General features: G+C 38.9%; 1 protein-coding gene across 1 annotated transcript in view; it reads right to left on the bottom strand.

Annotated features, from left to right (window-relative positions):
• Positions 1-20,038, bottom strand: part of LOC114653530 (uncharacterized) — a 146,461-nt gene that overhangs the window by 56,233 nt on the left and 70,190 nt on the right. The window contains exon 5 of the mRNA XM_028803899.2: positions 8,698-8,799. Coding sequence (XP_028659732.1) covers positions 8,698-8,799 — 102 coding nt within the window. The remainder of the gene's footprint in view (positions 1-8,697; positions 8,800-20,038) is intronic.

The raw sequence follows: 20,038 nt of genomic DNA, 5'->3' as shown, positions 1-20,038 counted from the left end.
CTTTGGCATCATTGGGACTGCTCTCAGATGGTTTGAGTCCTACGTCTTGGGAAGATCCTAGAGTGTGTCCTGGTGAGGAGAGTTGTCAAGGGCGAACCAGACATGCACAGGTGTACCTCAAGGATCAGTGGTGGGTCTTCTACTTTTCTCTCTGTCAGTGCCATACTGATAATAAACAGTTCTGTCCGGAGGACAATAGGGTATCAGCTAGAGTCTCTGCATGTCTTACGTATATTTCATCCTGACAAAAACTGAGCTTCTTATGATCCTAGCCAACCAGTCAGTTCAACGCTCCATCTCTGTACAGCTTGGCTTACTGTCGCTAATACCTGCCAAGTCAGTATGCAACACAGGGGTGGTGATTGATGAGCAACTATCTTTTCCGGACCACATTTCTATTGTTTCTCATTCATGCAGGTTCACGCTGTACAACATCCTCAGACCTTATCAGACAGAGTATGCAGAACAACTTTTGGTCCAGCCTTTGGTCTTGTCGTGTCTGGACTACTGCAACTCGCTTCTGGCAGGAGTACCCGCATGTACTATTAAGCAACTGCAGATGGTCCGGAATGCAGCGGCCCATCTTGTATTTAACCAGCTAATATATGCACATGTCACTCCTCTCTTCTGGCTCCGTGTAGCAGCAAGCATTAAGTTGAAATCCCTGATATTTGTCTACAGCATAGTCAATGGGTCAGCAACTGAGTATATGGAGACACTGGTGAAGACCTATACTCCTTCTCGTCCACTCAGGTCTGCGAATGAACCGCATCTGGTGATGCTGTCTCTGAATGGTATCAAGCCTCAATGCAGACCATTTTTCTGTGTAGCTCCTAGTTGGTTGAATGAGCTACCCACCTCCATCTGTACTGCTGACTCCCTCATCGCATTCATGACGCAACAGGCTATATGCAAACTCTCTTCCAGATACTGTGTCAGCTAGCTGCTACACTTCCGCAACAATATCAAAGCGTTTTTTCACTTGATCACTTCAAGACATGCCCACACTTACAGTGAATGATGCAGATTGCATTATTCAAACATAGTGCCAAATGTCAGGTGCTGAAAAGGAGAAGGGCTTCACACTATATGTTTCAAGCTACATCTGCAATTACGAAGTTAACATTCGGACATATTAAGAACTTGTGTCTACTATGAACTTACATGGGACAAATATGTGATTACATGAGGCTTCTTTAAAAAAACTGAATTTCAATAATTACTAATTAAACTTTATTCAGGGAGAGGTGAATATGTATGTAAGCACAATAATACAAAACTGCTGGACAAGTTATCAGTAAGGGATGAGTCAGGAAAAGAATGAGCTGGCATTATATCATAAATAGCAGGAGCACTTATAAAAACAACAACTTTGCACAGTCGCACACATTTTTTTCCAACTAGTGCAGCAAAAGGCAAGCAGTCCTTTTAAGGATAGTGAGCCACCTTAAAGAGCAGAGAATCCATCCATAGCCGTGCTTGGCATTGATGCTACAATACATGAGTCTGTTGGGCATCTTACCTTGGAAAAAAGCAAATGTCTCTGACCAAGCCAGCAAAACAATGAATGTGAAATTGCTGCTTCAATGCAAGGGCCTCAATTTGTTTACTCAGCTGGAGGATTTCCTCTCTGAGAGACACACTTTCATCAAGCACCAGGTTAACAACTGCTGAATCTAGAGCCGAAGTATAGTCGTGGTTCTCGAGGATTTTATCATCCTCGTCCTTACCCGGTATGTCATTCTCCAATGGTCACTTTCTCCTCTCCCAAACCCCCAGTCTTGAAAGAGAAACAGTGAAACTGTTCCATTCAAACAACATAAGTCAACGCCTTCTTCAATAGTCGACGTCCTGACTCATACCTTGGCACATGAAATCCCTCTTTTTTTAAACGCCAGCTACAAATTCGGGTACGAGGGCTAACTGTAAAGCTCTCTCTGTCCGGATAACGGCAATTAATTTAGATCGGGTTTCCGCATTGGAAGGAAACGTATGAAAAGTACCTTTTTGTACTTACTGGAAGTTCAACATAAAGGTACACAATAATGTTCAGCTGCAAAGCTATCTGTACACTGAAACTTCTTTTTCTTAGACATTCTCGCCACTAATCAAACAGCAGAATGGACAACGGAAGTGACTATGCTGGCTAAGATTTCATCAGAAGTATGTCAGTATTACCGTGTGCATATAGCCTATTGAAAACCCATCTGTTCTAACTGATTGGAAAAAACTTGGCTCTTTTTATATTGTTGGTTTATTTGTTGTTAAGTTTTACTGCTTTATCGATTGTAACCTGTCTGTAAATTTATTAGTTATTACATGAGCTTGGGTCTTAATTTGGGATCCTGAGTTGGTTTGGTCTGTAGTGGGTGCGGAAAACACACTGTACTGTACAAGTGCATGCTCCCAACCTCACCCAACATCTTTTCACTTGCGTCAATCAACATTTGTTGGCTATCCAACTATACTGTACTTACTAAACAAACAAAGGTTACCGGATTATGTTCATCTCCTTTTTACGATCGCTTTGGAAAAAAGTGCCTACTAAACAAATACATGTAAAACAAGAAATAATTATTTTATCATGAATTACTTGAAAACTATTTTTCATAATATAAGAACACATTTCCTTTTCAATGTCTGCTCACAGCCTTTATAATGGGTGGAGTTATGACAACTTAACAACCCCCCAGTGCAAAGCTATGTTTTGCTTATAATCTTATTTTTGAATCAGCTATTCTGCTTTTTAAAGTTATGTTCTTTCATGGCTTGTAATAAAAGTCAGATGTGCTTTCACATTTTTTATATCACTGTTTTTTCCTAAATGCCGTTTATTTTTCACACTTTATATTTTGTGTTGTGAATTTACATAGCTTACAGTGCAAGATTCACACTAAATGTTTCACTGTATCGGTCAAATCCTGTTAGAGAATACCAAAGTAACAAAATTTTCAGATTAACATACTTTTTGCGGGCCCAGACAAATGTTCATACATCATCCTGTTTAACAGATCGTTAAACAGAGTGTTGGTCGAAAATGTTTCTTCAGCCATAAATGGCCACCGAAGATGATCATGTGATGCAAAAAATACTTAATGCAGCACCTACACTTTTTGACTACTCTGAAGAACCCTGCAACAGGCTAACTCTTTCTTGTTAGACCAAAAGAAAGTGACAGCCCATTTTGAAATTTCCAGTCTCAGCAAGAATATAGGTGCAGCGTCATACAAATAGCCAAATTCTGAGTCCGCATGGGTAGTTGAGTCATGTGCAGATACTGTACCTGTTCTGTACTCGTACCTATATTTCTATAAAAGTTACATCTAATGTCTCATTTTCAAATAAATAATTTTTTGTATTTTAAGAAGCACAGCTTTTTTTTTTTTTTTTTTTAGAATAAAAAGCCTTTACTATCTTAACAAGTACAATGAAATTTTAAAAGCTACATCTGTAAATAGTTATCCAGGTAACCCAGCCACAGGGGAAGCATAAACCAGTGTGTTTCTTTGTGCCAGTCTGAAGCCCGGATAAATGGGAAAAGGATAAGAAGATGGGGGAGACGTGTCCAGAGGCAGAAGGATAGAAGGAAGGTAAAGAGAGTAGAACTGAGGGTAGGAACTTTGAATGTTGGCAGTATGACTGGTAAGGGTAAGACAAGAGTTAGCCTATATGATGGAGAAAAGGAAGGTTGACATATTGTGCGTACAAGAGACTAAATGGAAGGGGAGTAAGGCCAGGTGGATCAGAGGTGGATTCAAATTGTTCTATCTTGGTGTGGATGGGAGGATAAATGGGGTAGGGATTATTCTAAAGGAACAGTATGTAAAGAGTGTTTTGGAGGTGAAAAGAGTGTCAGGCAGAGTAATGATTATGAAGCTGGAAACTGAAGGTGTGATGATGAATGTAATTTGTGCATATAACCCGCAAGTTGGGTGTTTGATGGATGAGAAAGTAGATTTCTGGAGTGAGTTGGATGAGGTGATGGACAGTGTACCCAAAGGTCAGAAAGTGGTGATTGGTGCAGATTTCAATGGATCTGTTGGTGAAGGGAACAGAGGAGATGAGGAGGTGATGGGTAGGTATGGTGTCAAGGAAAGGAATGAAGAAGGTCAGAGGATAGTGGATTTTGCAAAAAGGATGGGCATGGCTGTGGTGAATACGTATTTTAAGAAGAGGAAGAAACATAGGATGACGTACAAGAGTGGAGGAAGATGCAAACAGGTAGATTATAACCTATGCAGAAGAGGCAATCTGAAGGAAATTAAAGACTGCAAAGTGGTGGCAGGGGTAAGTGTAGTTAGGCAGTATAGGATGGTGGTCTGTAGGATGATGTTGGAGATCAAGAAGAGTGAGGGCAGAGCCAAGGATCAAATGGTGTAAGTTGAAAAAGGAAGACTGCAAGGTTGAGTTTAGAGAGGAGGAAAGCCAGGCACAGGGTGGCAGTGAAGAGTTGCCAGACAGCTGGGCAACTGCAGAAGAAGTAGTAAGAGTGACAGCAAGAAGGGTACTTGGCGTGACATCTGGCCAGAGGAACGAGGAAAAGGAAACCTGGTGGTGGAATGGGGAAGTACAGGAGAGTATACAGAGGAAGAGGATGGAGAAGAAGTGGGATAGTCAGAGAAATGCAGAAAGTAGACAAGAGTACAAGGAGATAAGGCGCAAGTTGAAGAGAGTGGTGGTGAAGGCTAAAGAAAAGGCGTATGATGAATTGTATGAGAGGCTGGACACCAAGGAGGGAGAAAAGGACCTGTACCGATTGTGGAGATGTGCAGCAGGTTAGGGTTAAAAAGGATAAAGATGGAAACTTACTCACAAATGATTTGGGTGTGTTGAGCAGATGGAAAGAGTACTTTGAGAGGCTGATGAATGAAGAGAATGAGAGAGAGAGAAGTTTGGATGATGTGGAGATAGTAAATCAGGAAGTGCAACAGATTAGCAAGGAGGAAGTAAGGACAGCTATGAATAGGATGAAGAATGGAAAATCCATTGGTCCAGATGAAATACCTGTGGAAGCATGGAGGTGTATAGGAGAGATGGCAGTGGACTTTTTAACCAGATTGTTTAATGGAATCTTGGAAAGTGAGAGGATGTCTTGGAAAGTGACAGGATGTCTGAGTAGTGGAGAAGAAGTGTACTGGTACCAATTTTTAAGAATAAGGGGGATGTGCAGAGCTGTAGTGACTACAGGGGGATAAAGTTGATGAGCCACAGCACGAAGTTATGGGAAAGAGTAGTGGAAGCTAGGTTAAGAAGGGAGGTGATGATTAGTGAGCAGAAGTATGGTTTCATGCCAGGAAAGAGCACCACAGATGCAATGTTTGCTCTGAGGGTGTTGATGGAGAACTATAAAGAAGCCCAGAAGGAGTTGCATTACGTCTTTGTGGACCTGGAGAAAGCATATGACAGGGTGCCTCAAGAGGAGTTGTGGTATTGTATGAGGAATTCGGGAGTGGCAGAGAAGTTGTACAGGATATGTACGAGAGAAGTGTGACAGTGGTGAGAACTTGAGTAGGAGTGACGGATGCATTCAACATGGAAGTGGGATTACATCAAGGATCAGCTCTGAGCCCTTTCTGATTTGCAATGGTGATGGACAGGTTGACAAACAAGATTAGACAGGTGTCCCCATGGACAATGATGTTTGCTGATGACATTGTGATCAGTAGCGAGAGTAGGGAGCAGGTCGAGAGACCCTGGAGAGTTGGAGGTTTGCTCTAGAGAGGTAAGTAGGAACAAGACAGAATACATGTGTGTGAATGAGAAGGAAAGTCAGAGGAATGGTGAATATGTAGAGAATAGATTTGGTGAAGGTGGAGTTTAAATAAATGGGTTTAAATAAATGGGATCAACAATTCAGAGTGATGGGGATTGTGGAAGAGAGGTGAAAAAGAGAGTGCAGGCAAGGTGGAATGGGTGAAGAAGAGTGTCAGGAGTGATTTGTGACAGACAGTAGTAAGACCAGCTATTTTATATGGCCTGGAGACAGTGGTGCTGACCAGAAAGCAGGAGACAGAGCTGGAGGTGGCAGAGTTAAAGATGCTAAGATTTGCATTCGGTGTTACAAGGATGGACATGATTAGAAATGAGTACATTAGAGGGTCAGCTCAAGTTGAACAGTTGGGAGACAAAGTCAGAGAGGCAAGATTGCGTTGGACGATATGGAAGAAGATGATGATCCACTGTGGTAACCACTAACAGGAGCAGCCAAAAGAAGAAGATAATCTGTAAATAATTATACAGGTATTGTCAAATTTGGGTCACAGAGTTGCACTACAGACAGGAAGATTAGTCCAGGTTTCCAAGCAAAATACAGATACTCTATTATTGTATAGACAATGTTAATAGTCTCAAGAATTCATTCAAAATAGTATCTGTTACTTCAGCACTCAAGATATGAGCCAGGACAAGGGTAACTGTCCTGCTTTAACTTCCATCATCAGATAAGAACACCACGAGCAGCTCAGAATCACCATTGTGGTAGACCAGGTCAAAGTCTGGTGTAAAATGTTCAAACATCATGTCGACTCCCCACTGACCCCAGTCACAATAGCATATGTATTTTCCTCATATTCATTACAGTGATCCCTCCTCGATTGCAGGGGTTGCGTTCAAGAACCCCCCACGAAAGGTGAAAATCCGCGAAGTAAAAACCATATGTTTATATGGTTATTTTTATATATTTTAAGCCCTTATAAACTCTCCAACACTCTTATAAACATTTCCCGCACCGTTATACAGCATAAACCCTTTATATTCTCTTAGACATTAGGTAAGATTCGTTGAAATTATGTATGTAAACACACTGTTTATATACTATGCACAAACATACGTATTGTATATCATTGAGGAGTTTTATTTAATATGTAATACAGTTTTAAACACATTGTAATAATACATATTTTAACAAAAATAATTTTATTTTTACTGTATATACAGTAATGCACTCGTTTTACTTACTTACCTAGTTATATTAGATATATTATGATTATTCCTTTAGTATTAGTATCATATTTCTAAAATACGAACACTGCAGTCATGCACCATTTGCATTCTGGTAATGTTTATATTCTCAGCTGATTTCGGCTGGTAACACCGCCAATTGTTGCCAGTTGTAAAATGATACAGTTCATTCAGAACATAATTTATTACTGGCATTATTATTATTATTACTATTAAGAAAAATTTAGTTTATTGATTAGGTAATATAAAAATATAAATAAAAAATAAATGTTATTTTAAAGATATCGAGCGTCTCCAACATCACATATGTTACAGCCATTACGATAGACAGGCCACCAGCAATAAATACATACAATGCAAGAAAAATTGTATAAAATGTGTGTAGATACACTAAATGTACGTACATGTGCTAAGTACATTGAAAATTAGTTATGGGTACTCACCAGTGAAACATGTTGATGCTGAATGGGCGAGACAAGATGCTGGCTAACGCAAAGTGGAATCGAATGCTGCTCTCTGTCGCTGAGCCAATCAGCACCCAGGAACTTAACTGCGTGCTCTGATTAGGTAGCTTCTCAGCCATCCGCCAATAGCATCCCTTGTATGAAATCAACTGGGCAAACCAATTGTGGAAGCATGTACCAGAAATAAAAAGACCCATTGTCTGCAGAAATCCGTGAACCAGCGAAAAATCTGCGATATTTATTTAGATATGCTTACATATAAAATCCGCGATAGAATGAAGCCGTGAAAGTCGAAGCGCGATATAGCGAGGGATTACTGTATAATGAAATTTCCATTATAACAAAATATTTTTATAGTCGCATGAATTTCGTTAAAAAGGAATTCCACTATCTGTAAAAACATGGAGAAAACATTTAAAACTTATACAGACCCTGGTGCTGGGAGACAGCAATGACAGCTCTGTGCTACCTGCAGAAAGCCAGGAATAGCAGCTGCAGCACCAACAGCTGGAGGGCAAAGGTGCAGACCACTGACACAGCACTTGCAGAGCCTGTAAATTATCACCTTGTCTGGAGGTTTTAGCCATGCCTCGCATGACAGATTACTAGTACAGCTTGCATGTCTGGCAGAAAAATGCAGACTGAGATTGTGGTTCTGATGAGTAGCTGCTGATGAGGAGCCAGGGGCAAAAGGGACATATGGGTTGCCTCCGACTCTGAGTGAACGTAGTGAGGCAGATGCATGTGTCAAAACATGGTGGAAGCAGCCACTGAACTAATGAAATACGCTTCTGTATAGTGAAAGAATGCAAGCGCTCATAAGTGAGACTTTTTCAGTTATTATTGCCTAACTATCTATAGAACAGAGACAGCAATTCACATCAGGACATTAACATTCAGTGTCAATAGCAGCACTTGGTGAGGACTTTCCAAGGTTAAGTCCACATCCCTGGCCCTAAAATATGCAGCAGAGTAAAGTGGCGGAGTAAAGTGCACAGTCTCCTTTAAAAATGGCTGAATGTCAAAACAAATAAAGGGAAAGGCAAATACTTTTTCACAGCAGTGTACTAATAAACTGCTTACTTTTGGGCTGATGCAGGAGAGATGAGATTGAAAAAAATCATCTAGGATTGTTTTATTTATTCTAATTGAGATTATCATCAACTATTGGCACAACCTTACTTTTGCTCAGGGATGTCAAAACTTTTGCATACAACTGTAATACTGCACTAAACCTAATCTGAATTTCAAAAAATGATAAAAGAAAACATACCAGTCTGCTAGATGTTGTGATCCATTTGGCTCTTCCAAGATACTGGAGACCAATCCAAATAAATCTGGCCCATTTCCAGAGTAAGAGAGGTTGACTGGATTTCTATAGCATACGCAGATAAAAGAATTTAAATAAATTAAGACAGAAAGAAACAAGTAGACTAAAATTACAAATAGAAATGCACTGATAAAAAGACAAAAAAGAAATCCTTTTTGAAAAAAAAAAAAAACACACATAAAAACAGCCAATAACAGAGAGGGGTTGATTAACATATTGGTATACAGTTAGGCTGAGAATGAATACTAATTTTAATTATTTTTGGCAAAAATTAACTATTTGTTTTCATATAAATATTGTTAATTTCAAGATCTTATTAAAGATTAAAATGTTTGCCACCTCTTAACATTATATACTGCAAAGTCTAAATACTTTACACATTTATTAAAAATGTGACCTGAGTTAAATTCATAGGAATGCAAATAGGGGGAAACTAGGGTTATAACAGGATAGAAAACATCTCTTAGAGGCACTAAATAGAGTTGGCAAGAGAGCCTGTTCAATTTGGATATGACAGTTTCTTTTAGCAGTATTGAGAAAATAAATATGCTTTAATATTGCACTATTGGTAACACTGCCAAGAGCTTTAGAGGGATAAAAGAAAGAACAATACAGTGTCATACATTTAAGCTGAAATATAAACAAAAAATGACAAATACACAGCAAATAAACTGTTTCACATATAAGACTCCCCTAGGATCTATGGAACACACCCAAAGAGTAAGAAACAAGACATATACATATCCAAAACAGCTACAAAGCAAAACACAAAATAAAAAACAAAACAAAAAAAAACACAGAAGTCATAGTTTTATTTATGGACAAGTTAACAAAGTATCAAAATGGAAATATACTGCTGAAGTACATTACATACTAAAAAACACAACGGTTCTGTCAGACAACAGATATTTTTTGTTTAGGTTGACTTGCAATTCCAAAAGTGACTAATGTGAATTTTGGTGTGGGTTTAAAAGCATCCTGTGATAGACTGGCACCATGTCCAGGTGTGTTTCCTGCCTTATGCCCAGCACTTCTGAATAAGCTCTGGCACTTAGCAACCATGAAGAGGATGATGTGCATTTGAATATATTACGCAAGACTGAAGCACGCAATCAATGTACATGCACTAGGCTCACATTTTATTTCAAAATAAACCAGTTAATAACACCTTGATAAAACATTTATGTTTTGAAAAAACATAACAGAGCGATTGTAGTTGATATGTGATGAATCAGTAAACCAGAATCTAAAATCTACCAAGGGTAGTAGAGGATAAACATATCCACTTATGATTTTGTGGACTTCTGGTGCTGTTGCAAAATGTATGCCAACATCTAGGAGGCATGTACCATAAGGGCCATCTTAAAAATCAGAAAGCATTTACGACAAGTCAAACATTTTCCAGGCTTACAAACAATCAGACTCTGCAGTTTCACAGATTAATTTAGTAGGGCTGACATATTAGTGCAGAACTAGTCAGACTAACTAATAAGACAGTCTTTGCTAATATCTGTTGTATAATAAGTACAATTACAAATTAATTTACAAATAACTACAACTAATATATGAAATATACTTAAGCTAAAAGAGCAAAAGTTACAGTAATAAAGATGACATACAGGCTATAATTTGATCAAATTAAAAAAATTAAAGGAACACTTTTTAATCAGAGTATAGTATCAAGTCAATGAAACTTCTGAGATATTGATCTGGTCAGTTAAGTAGCAGAGGGGGTTGTTAATCAGTTTCAGCTGCATTGGTGTTAATGAAATGAACAACAGGTGCACTAGAGGGACAACAATGAGACAACCCCCAAAACAGGAATGGTTTAACAGGTGATGGCCACTGACATTTTTCCCTCCTCACCTTTTCTGACGTTTTTTTTTCACTACTTTTGCATTTGGCTACGGTCAGTGTCACTACTGGTTGCATGCGGCGATACCTGGACCCTACATCAATATGTGCCATTGCCAGAAGGTTTGCTGGGTCTTCCAGCACAGCCTCAAGGGCATGGAGGAGATTCCAGGAGACAGGCAGTTACTCTACGAGAGCTGGAGAGGGCCATTGATGGTCCTTAAACCCATCAGCAGGACCAGTATCTGCTCCTTTGGGCAAGGAGGAACAGGATGAGCATTGCCAGAGCCCTACAAAATGACCTCCAGTAGACCACTGGTGTGAATGTCTCTGACCAAACAATCAGAAACAGACTTCATGAGGATGGCCTGAGGGTCCGATGTCCTCTAGTGGGCCCTGTGCTCACTGCCCGGCACGGTGGAGCACAATTGGTATTTGTCATAGAATACCAGAATTGGCAGGTCCACCACTGACACCCTGTGCTTTTCACAGATGAGAGCAGGTTAACCCTGAACACAGACTTCAAAAGGTCTGGAGAAGCCATGGAGAACGTTATGCTGCCTGTAACATCGTTCAGCATGACCGGTTTGGTGGTAAGTAAATGATGGTCTGGAGAGGCATATCCATGGAGGGACGCACAGACCTCTATAGGCTGGACAACAGCACCGTATCGGGATGAAATCCTTGGACCCATTGTCAGACACTATGCTGGTGCAGTGGGTCCTAGGTTCCTCCTGGTGCATGACAATGCTCGGCCTCATGTGGCAAGAGTATGCAGGCAGTTCCTGGAGGATGAAGGAAATGATACCACTGACTGGCCCCCATGCTCCCCTGACCTAAATCCAATAGAACACCTCTGGGACATTATGTTTCAGTCCATCCGAGGCTGCAAGGTTGCACCTCAGACTGTCCAGGATTTCAGTGATGCCCTGAACCAGATCTGGGAGAAGATCCCCCAGGATGCCATCCGTCGTCTCATTAGGAGCATGCCCTGACGTTGTGAGGCATGCATACAAGCACGTGGGGGCCATACAAACTACTGAGTACAATTTGGAGTTGATGCCATGAAATTTCGGCAAAATGGACTAGCCTGCCGCATCATTTTTTCATTTTGATTTTCGGGGTGTCTGAATTCAGCCCTGTGTCGGCTGATAATTTTAATTTACATGAAACGATGTGGCATCCCTAACCCAATACCCAGTTCAAATCAGTATAGATATCCAGTAGGATTTTTTTCGCCACTGAGACCTGATGTGTTTTCAAGTTGTTCATTTAATTTTTTTGAGCAGTTTATTCCAGAAACATAACATTAAATTCAATTAATAAACTCATTACACTCAGCTTCATTTACCACTATACTTTTATAAACAGCAATGGAACAGAGCTGAGGCTAATTAATGCTTGGAACTTTGGCTTCAGATAGCAGGTACAGGTTCCAATCATTTTACTTTGTAATGCTGTTGTGCACATTTGAAATGATGGCAAGATTATTAGCTCGTTAATAAAGGATGAGACAAAGCCCAGATAAACAAACTGAGGCTTCACATTCTTTAGTTGTTAAGAACATGGCCATGTTTGTTCACACAACTGTCAACTCCATTTTCTAACCAGCTGATGGGAGTCAGTGCTTACTCTGGCTGTACTGCGCTTTGAGTAATGAGAAAAGTGCTATATAAATGTAATGAATTATTATTATTATTATTACTGGGAGCACAGCAGGATACAGCCTTAGACTGAGCATCAGATTCACACATACCCATTTACAATGGTGCCAAAAATGAGATGCTCTTATATTCATTGTAAAATAAAATTTATTTTAAATTAAAATTTTTAAATTTTAAGTTAGCATTTGAAAACTTCCAAATCAGCAAGACATTCATGTGGCTTAGCTGATAATGCTATGAAACAGAAAAATCTCTCAATTTATACAGCACTGAATATATTAACAGAAGCATGTAATCACTTAAATACACAGTTAGTGGAGCTACAAAACAGAAAACATCAAAGCTCTAAATAATTAAACACTAAATTTCCGTTATTCGTCTAAATTTCCGTTATTCGTCTGGTTTCAAAAGCCAAAGAAATGTTTATTAGCATAGTATCTAAAATGCACCTAACGTAGTCACAGCAGATACAATACATATTTGAATGAGATGGGAGTAAATAAGATGGCGTCTACAGATAGTAATTATTTCTCTTACAATACACTTCAGTGTATATAATAATCTTAAATTGATAGGTTTAATATCACAATTGTAAATTTAAAGTTGGGACAAATCTTAAACAGGAGGGAGTGTTGGTGGCGTTTGAGTTAACCTGATTTGTTGAATTGCCACTTATGCATGAGACACCATCATATTTTAAAGTTATTTATGCAGGGTGCAATAAACTCAAAAATCAATCAAATGCAATAATGGTATTTTTACATACACAAGGATGTCTTCGTTCAAATAAATCAGTAAGTGCCTATGTTGTCTGCTCTCTTTCAACAGTAAAATACGTGATTTGCAGATGTATATGCCAAGGAGAAGAGCACATCACAGTTGAGTGACCCTGCTTTTATCAAAGATCACACCTAGAGCTACATACATTGAAAGGCTCATTACCATTCGATAGCTGACTCCAATGGTGTACAATTGTCAATGACTGGTCATTCATATTAGATGTCATCATTGTGCACTAAGTATATTATGCGTGTGACGGCTCATGTTTAAACACAAAAGTTTGTCATAGTGCATGGAGATTGTTTAGTTGACCCACCATAAGGCTTGGAAGTTTGCACAAGGGATATGTCTTCTTCATAAACAGAAAACATATAGTAATGGAAGCCCTAGAACAGTTATTGAATGCTAGTTATATGGAATGTAAATACCTTAAGTCACATTGTGATCGCAGTTTTGATTCTATTGAGAAGGATGTGTTTGCTGAAGGACTGAATGCTATGCTTGATATCTAAGTACTACTCATAGTATAACTTTCAATTTAAATTTAGAATATAGAATCAATTTTGGTCCATGTGTGAATGGTTTAGGTGTATGTATGTGACTTGATCTGGGATCCGGTCCAGGGCTTTTTCCTGCCTTGCGACCAGGGCTGCCAAGTAGGGCATTGCTCTACCCTATGACCCAGAACCGGAAGAAATTGTTATGAAAATTTTATGTTTGTTGCTTAATTTAATCCAGATATGAATGCAAGAAAAAAGCTAAATAAATAAACATACTAAACCTGTGTGAATTGCAATCTACTGTATAAAATGTAATGCCTCTCTGTACATAATGGTAGACAAAAATTGTTTCCAGGACTGGCATGAAAAATATTTTTGAAAATAAAGGTATGGATGAGTACATAATTACACAAACACAATTACAAAATGTTTACTTGTTGCTTCACATACCTAGATGAGCTGGGCAAACGAGGACACACACAACATGTGTGTCAAGTGCCTTTATTAAAAACAAAGCGTTCTAAAGTGCAGCACTTGCAATAAATAAATATATAATCCAATAAAATCACTGAACCAACTGCAATTTAAAATCGAAAAATAATAACTCAGGAAAAAATCAAAATAACGTGAATGCAGTGAACGGGTTCTCTCTCTTATCCTTCCCAAGCCCAACATGTCTTTCATTCCGTGTTTCCCTATCTCACCCAACGAGTCTTTTAACTGGCAGAGATGCCAGCAGTTACGGTCCTCTCTTCTGGCACTCATCGCAACTGCCTCCATCATAGTCTGTCACAACATTTTGAGTGGGCCCCCTCCATCTTCCACATGCCCTTCTTGGCATCTACTGGATCCATAGATTCAAACTTCTTCCCCTACTCCTTCTCAAATGCTCAAGGCGGTTGAACCACCCCTGGAGCACCAATTACTCAGTCCACCACAAGGCTATATTGAACACCTCATCCTGCGCCACCTCAAGCACCCAAATTCGGCCTTCTCACACACATTTTTTTTTTTTCCTTCTTGATTTTTCTTTGTTCTTCCCCTTTTCTGCCATGCAGGCTCCTTTTATATTGGTTGATTGGGTGCATGTATGCCCCTGCACCCACTCCAAGATGTGAATGAGGCACCTGACTGATTTACGTATTCTCTATATACAAACAAACAAACTGTAAATCTTACAATAGCAAAAGTCTCAAAAGGTCACAAATCTGACAGTGATTTTCTGATAGTCCTGGTTTGAAAATTGCATTGTTATATAAAATATTTTGTGTAAATGAAAACATCCTAAATTATCTTGAAATTCAAAAATTCATGCGGCAATTATATTTTTTAGTACTGATTCTAGGCAGTTTTTAAGCAGTACAGTGGAACCTCGGTTCACGACCATAATTCGTTCCAAACCTCTGGTCGTAAACCGATTTGGTCGTGAACTGAAGCAATTTCCCCCATAGGATTGTATGTACTGTAAATACAATTAATCCGTTCCAGACCGTACGAACTGTATGTAAATATATTTTTTTAAAGATTTTTACGCACAAATATAGTTAATTACTCCATAGAATGCACAGTGTAATAGTAAACTAATGTAAAAACATTGAATAACACTGACACAAATACCCAGGCTCCCTGCTCAGTTGCACGAGCAGGCTCGCTCACTCTCAGCTGCACGTGCCCCCCCCCCCCACTCTCTCTCTCTCTCATCAGCACGCGAGCCTGCTCTCTCTCTCAGCAGCACGCAAGCCCGCTCTCTTTCTCTCTCTGTAACATTGCAGCAGTTTGCGCTATAGCCTTGCAACCGATCGCTGTATAAACACTTTTTTTTTAATGAGTTTTAAGCACAGGGGGAAAAAAGGAACATTTGAACAAATCCGAACTTTACTTAAAAACCAACCACAAGCAACCAAGAAAGTAACATTTACAGGAGTTCGCGCTATAGCCTTGCAACTGATCGCTGTACAAACACTTTTAATGAGTTTTAAGCACAGGGGAAAAAAAGGAACATTTGAACAAATCCGAACTTTACTTAAAAACCAACCACAAGCAACCAAGAAAGTAACATTTACAGGAGTTCGCGCTATAGCCTTGCAACCGATCGCTGTACTAACACTTTTTTTAATGAGTTTTAAACACAGGGGAAAAAAGGAACATTTGAAAAATCTGTAATACAAAAACTAACCATAAACCACCAAGAAAACTAACCTTGCATGAGTCGAGGTCTGGCATGAAGTGAGGAGAAAATGGGTGGACAGGAGGTTACAGTTTTGAGGGAGAGTCTGGCTCCGCGATGGAGGGATGTTTTCCTTCAGGTGTTTTCTCTCTTTTGATTTCTTGGGTTTCTGGTGTTTTTAGCTGTTTAGCTGGTGGGAGCGAAAGCCTCGTGCAGCCATTCCAAAAACAAAGTCCTTGTGACCCAACCCTTCGTGTTTGCCCTCCACATCACTGGCAGTCTGGCTTTGTTTACATTGTGCTACTTGAAAGCACGAGGGTTCTCAAATTGGATAATGAGTAAACTGGTAAACAGGCCTCTGCCTGGTTAACGCTGTAACTCCTTTTGCAACATCAGCTGCTTTAATAGATTCTTTCTGCTTTAGAATAGTCGAAATCGTAGGTTCTTGTACTCGGCGGCAAGATCAGTAACATGAACGCCACGCTCATACTTTTCAATAGTTTCTTTCTTTACTTCGATTTCAATTTTCTGCAAAACTTTCTTCTCACCACTCTTCACTTGCTTAGAAGCCATGGTTAACTGCAAAAGCACCCGAAATACTTCTAGAGCACAAAGAGTTCACAGGTAAAGCAAGCACGTCTGACTGAGAACAATGAACAGGGAGAGGCTGAACACGTTCTTAAATACAGTAATCGACGTGTACGAACAGGAACGGAAATGAAATAGAGCACATAGAGTTCACAGCGAAACCACGCACGCACGTCTGACCGAGAACAATGCAACACGTGCAGAAATCATCAGCGCGCACAAACCGAAAGGGAAACTGGCTTTTTCGTATACTGAGTGTGTGGTCGGGAAACGAGGCAAAAGTTTGGCAAACTTTTTGGTCGTAAACTGAGTTGTACGTGTACCGAGACGTGTACCGAGACGTTCGTGAACAGAGGTTCTACTGTATTTATTTTTTACTGAAGAAAAGAGATATCAGTGAATACATTTTTGCACAAACAAAGATAAATCAGTAAATCAATTATTATATTCTTTATAAACCCTAAGTAGTTTATTCCCAAAACAGTTCATTCCTTGTGTTCACTGACAAAAACAGGGTGCATCTATACGAGACTAGAATAATTCTGAATAACAAGCCCCTGTAAAGTTAAATAAATAACTACATTTTCGCATTTCAGTAAGAAAGGGTGTACGCAATTAGGAGGAACCCATTGTCTTTGTCCTTTCTTGTTACAGTCTCTGTGATATCAGTTATACATTTTTTATTGAATTTGTCTAGACTTTCAGTTGTTCATTAACTCAATGTCTTACTTCTGTTTTTGAATGGATGAGTAGTAATTTTCTCAAACTAAATAACAAGAAAACAGAAATCTTATTAGAAATAAACTTGATCCATCAGGCTTAAATGTCAAGACTTAGGTAAATAATTCAGGGGTAACTGTTGACTCTGACCTAAACTTTAAATCACATATTAATCAGATTACCAGTGCAACATTTTTTCACTTAAGGAATATACCAAAAGTCAGATCTCCTATAACTTAGATGCTGAAAAGTATTATAGTTTTGCCTTTTTATATTAGTTTTTATTTCTATATTTTTTCTGACCTTACTTGGAAATTCAGTTTAGTTTTCCTTCGTGTATTTTTAGTTTTAATTTAGTTTTTATTTTATAAAGACATTTCTATTTTGTTTATTTATATATTATAATATATATATATATATATATATATATATATATATATACAGTATATATATATATATTAAATATATATATTAGTTTCAGTTTTAGTAATTATTGTACAGTTAATGAGCTGCTATGGAGTTTAGTTTTTGTGTCACAATGGGACAGAACTGTACAATTAACGGGTTTGGATAAGAGTTGAATGTTAGTGGAAGCTTACTATACTACATGACACAGTTTACTATATGGTTTTGATTTTGTCTGATAAAGACAAGCATAATCAAAACCAGATATTGAATATTAACAATTTAACACTATTTTATAATTTTAAAATATTTTCTATGTCATTTGTGCTGAATCAATCTACGCTGACTATTGGCACTTTTTTCTTTTCCTTTTATTGCCCAGAACGGGCCAACTTGTAATGAAATTTACGTGATTTAAGGTGTGAGTGTTTTTTACTCTAAAGATCTACAGCACACAACATATCTCGCTCCAAGACAATGTGCTTATAATGAATGCTTTCAATATTGCATTCAAAAATCTCAAATACTGGACTTTGTTATTTCCTACCAGCCATATTGATCTCTGATTCCATCTCAGGCACAAACAATTTATAGACAGAAGTATGCCACCCGCAGGCCTGAAAAGATAAAAAATCAGAAAACAGAATCTACTGTGTTCTGACAGGTGTAATCATGAAAATCACAGGGGCTTAGGAAGAACAGGGCTCTTAGGCTTAAATCAGTCTGCAGACCCCACCTAGCTGTATTGAGGAAAACAAAGAAAAACAAGCATGTAATGTCAAGGTTAGGGGCATTGAGACTTGAATAGCCCATGCATAAGAACAGTAAACCCATAAAAAGCAGAACAGCAGCAGGTAATAGGAGTATGGACAGGCACAAAATGACAGATACAGCATCTGAGATTAAGAACAATATACAGTAATCCCTCGCTATATCGCGCTTCGAATTTCGCGGCTTCACTCTATCGCAGATTTTATATGTAAGCATATTTAAATATATATTGTGGATTTTTTGCTGGTTCATGGATTTCTGCGGACAATGGATCTTTTAATTTCTGGTACATGCTTCCTGAGTTGGTTTGCCCAGTTGATTTCATACAAGGGACGCTATTGGCAGATGACTGAGAAGCTACCCAACCAGAGCGCGTATTACGTATTAAATAAAACTCCTCAAATATATTGTGAGCACGGGGGCTGTTCACACCCCTAGAGGATACGGCCGCTCCTCAAAAAATGCTGAAAGATTACCTTCACATTGCTCCCTTCCTTGCTGGGCTTACATGTGGCTGCTTTGTCAAGTGATATGCTTCCCGCACGGTGCTTCGCATACTTAAAAGATCAAACAGCACGTATTGATTTTTGATTGTTTGCTTTTCTCTCTCTCTGACATTCTCTGCTCCTGACGGAGGGGGTGTGAGCAGGGGGGCTGTTCACACCCCTAGAGGATACGGACGCTCGTCTAAAAATGCTGAAAGATTATTTTCACATTGCTCCCTTCCGTGCAGCTGCTTTGTCAAGCAACATGCTTCCGCACGGTGCTTCGCATACTTAAAAGCTTGAACAGCACGTATTGGTTTTTGATTGTTTGTTTTTCTCTGTCTCTCACACTCTCTATGACATTCTCTGCTCCTGACGAAGGGGGTGTGAGCAGAGGGGCTGTTTGCATACTGGCCTAGAGGATACGGACGCTCGTCTAAAAAATGCTGAAAGACTACCTTCACATTGCTCCCTTCCTTGCAGCTGCTTTGTCCGGCGGTGATTCGCATACTTAAAAGCCAAACAGCCCTATTGATTTTTGATTGTTTGCTTTTTTCTCTCTCTCTCTCTGACATGCACTCCTTTGAAGAGGAAGATATGTTTGCATTCTTTTAATTGTGAGATGGAACTGTCATCTCTGTCTTGTCATGGAGCACAGTTTAAACTTTTGAAAAAGAGACAAATGTTTTTTTGCAGTGTTTGAATAAAGTTCCTGTCTCTCTACAACTTCCTGTGTTTCTGTGCAAATCTGTGACCCAAGCATGACAATATAAAAATAACCATATAAACATAGGGTTTCTACTTCGCGGATTTTCACCTTTCACGGGGGGTTCTGGAACGCAACCCCCGCGATCGAGGAGGGATTACTGTATACATTATCTAAACCTGTTTATCCAGAGCAGAATCAAAGGAAACCTAGAGCCTACCCGAGTAGGTTTGGATGCAAGGCAGGAAAAACCCCTGGTATGCAATATGTATGATATGGCTGATGTTAAGAACAAAAAGAATATGATGATTTCAGCTATTTTGAGAGAGAGAGAGACACATTGAAAAAATGAGAACAGATATTTTAAAACATAATTCTGCTATTGGATTATTTTCACAATATCTGGTATTAAGAATGATAAATATTAACTAAAAAAGATAAATTAATAAATATAGCATAAATACAAAAACACACTAGCATGTTTAGCTTTTCATCACTTGGCAGACTCTCTTCGCCTACCTACCAGTAGTTCATTAGGGACGTTGCCAACTCAGGAATTTCACAAAGTTTGTATCTCTTCGTTGTTAAACAACATTTTTAAAACAAAAGTGACTGGTCAACAACAAAATGCTGATCTTGTATGA

This window comes from Erpetoichthys calabaricus, chromosome 6, assembly GCF_900747795.2.
Source record: "Erpetoichthys calabaricus chromosome 6, fErpCal1.3, whole genome shotgun sequence".
In the NCBI taxonomy this organism is placed as follows: Eukaryota; Metazoa; Chordata; class Cladistia; order Polypteriformes; family Polypteridae; genus Erpetoichthys; species Erpetoichthys calabaricus.
This window is presented reverse-complemented; position numbering and strand designations above follow the sequence as displayed.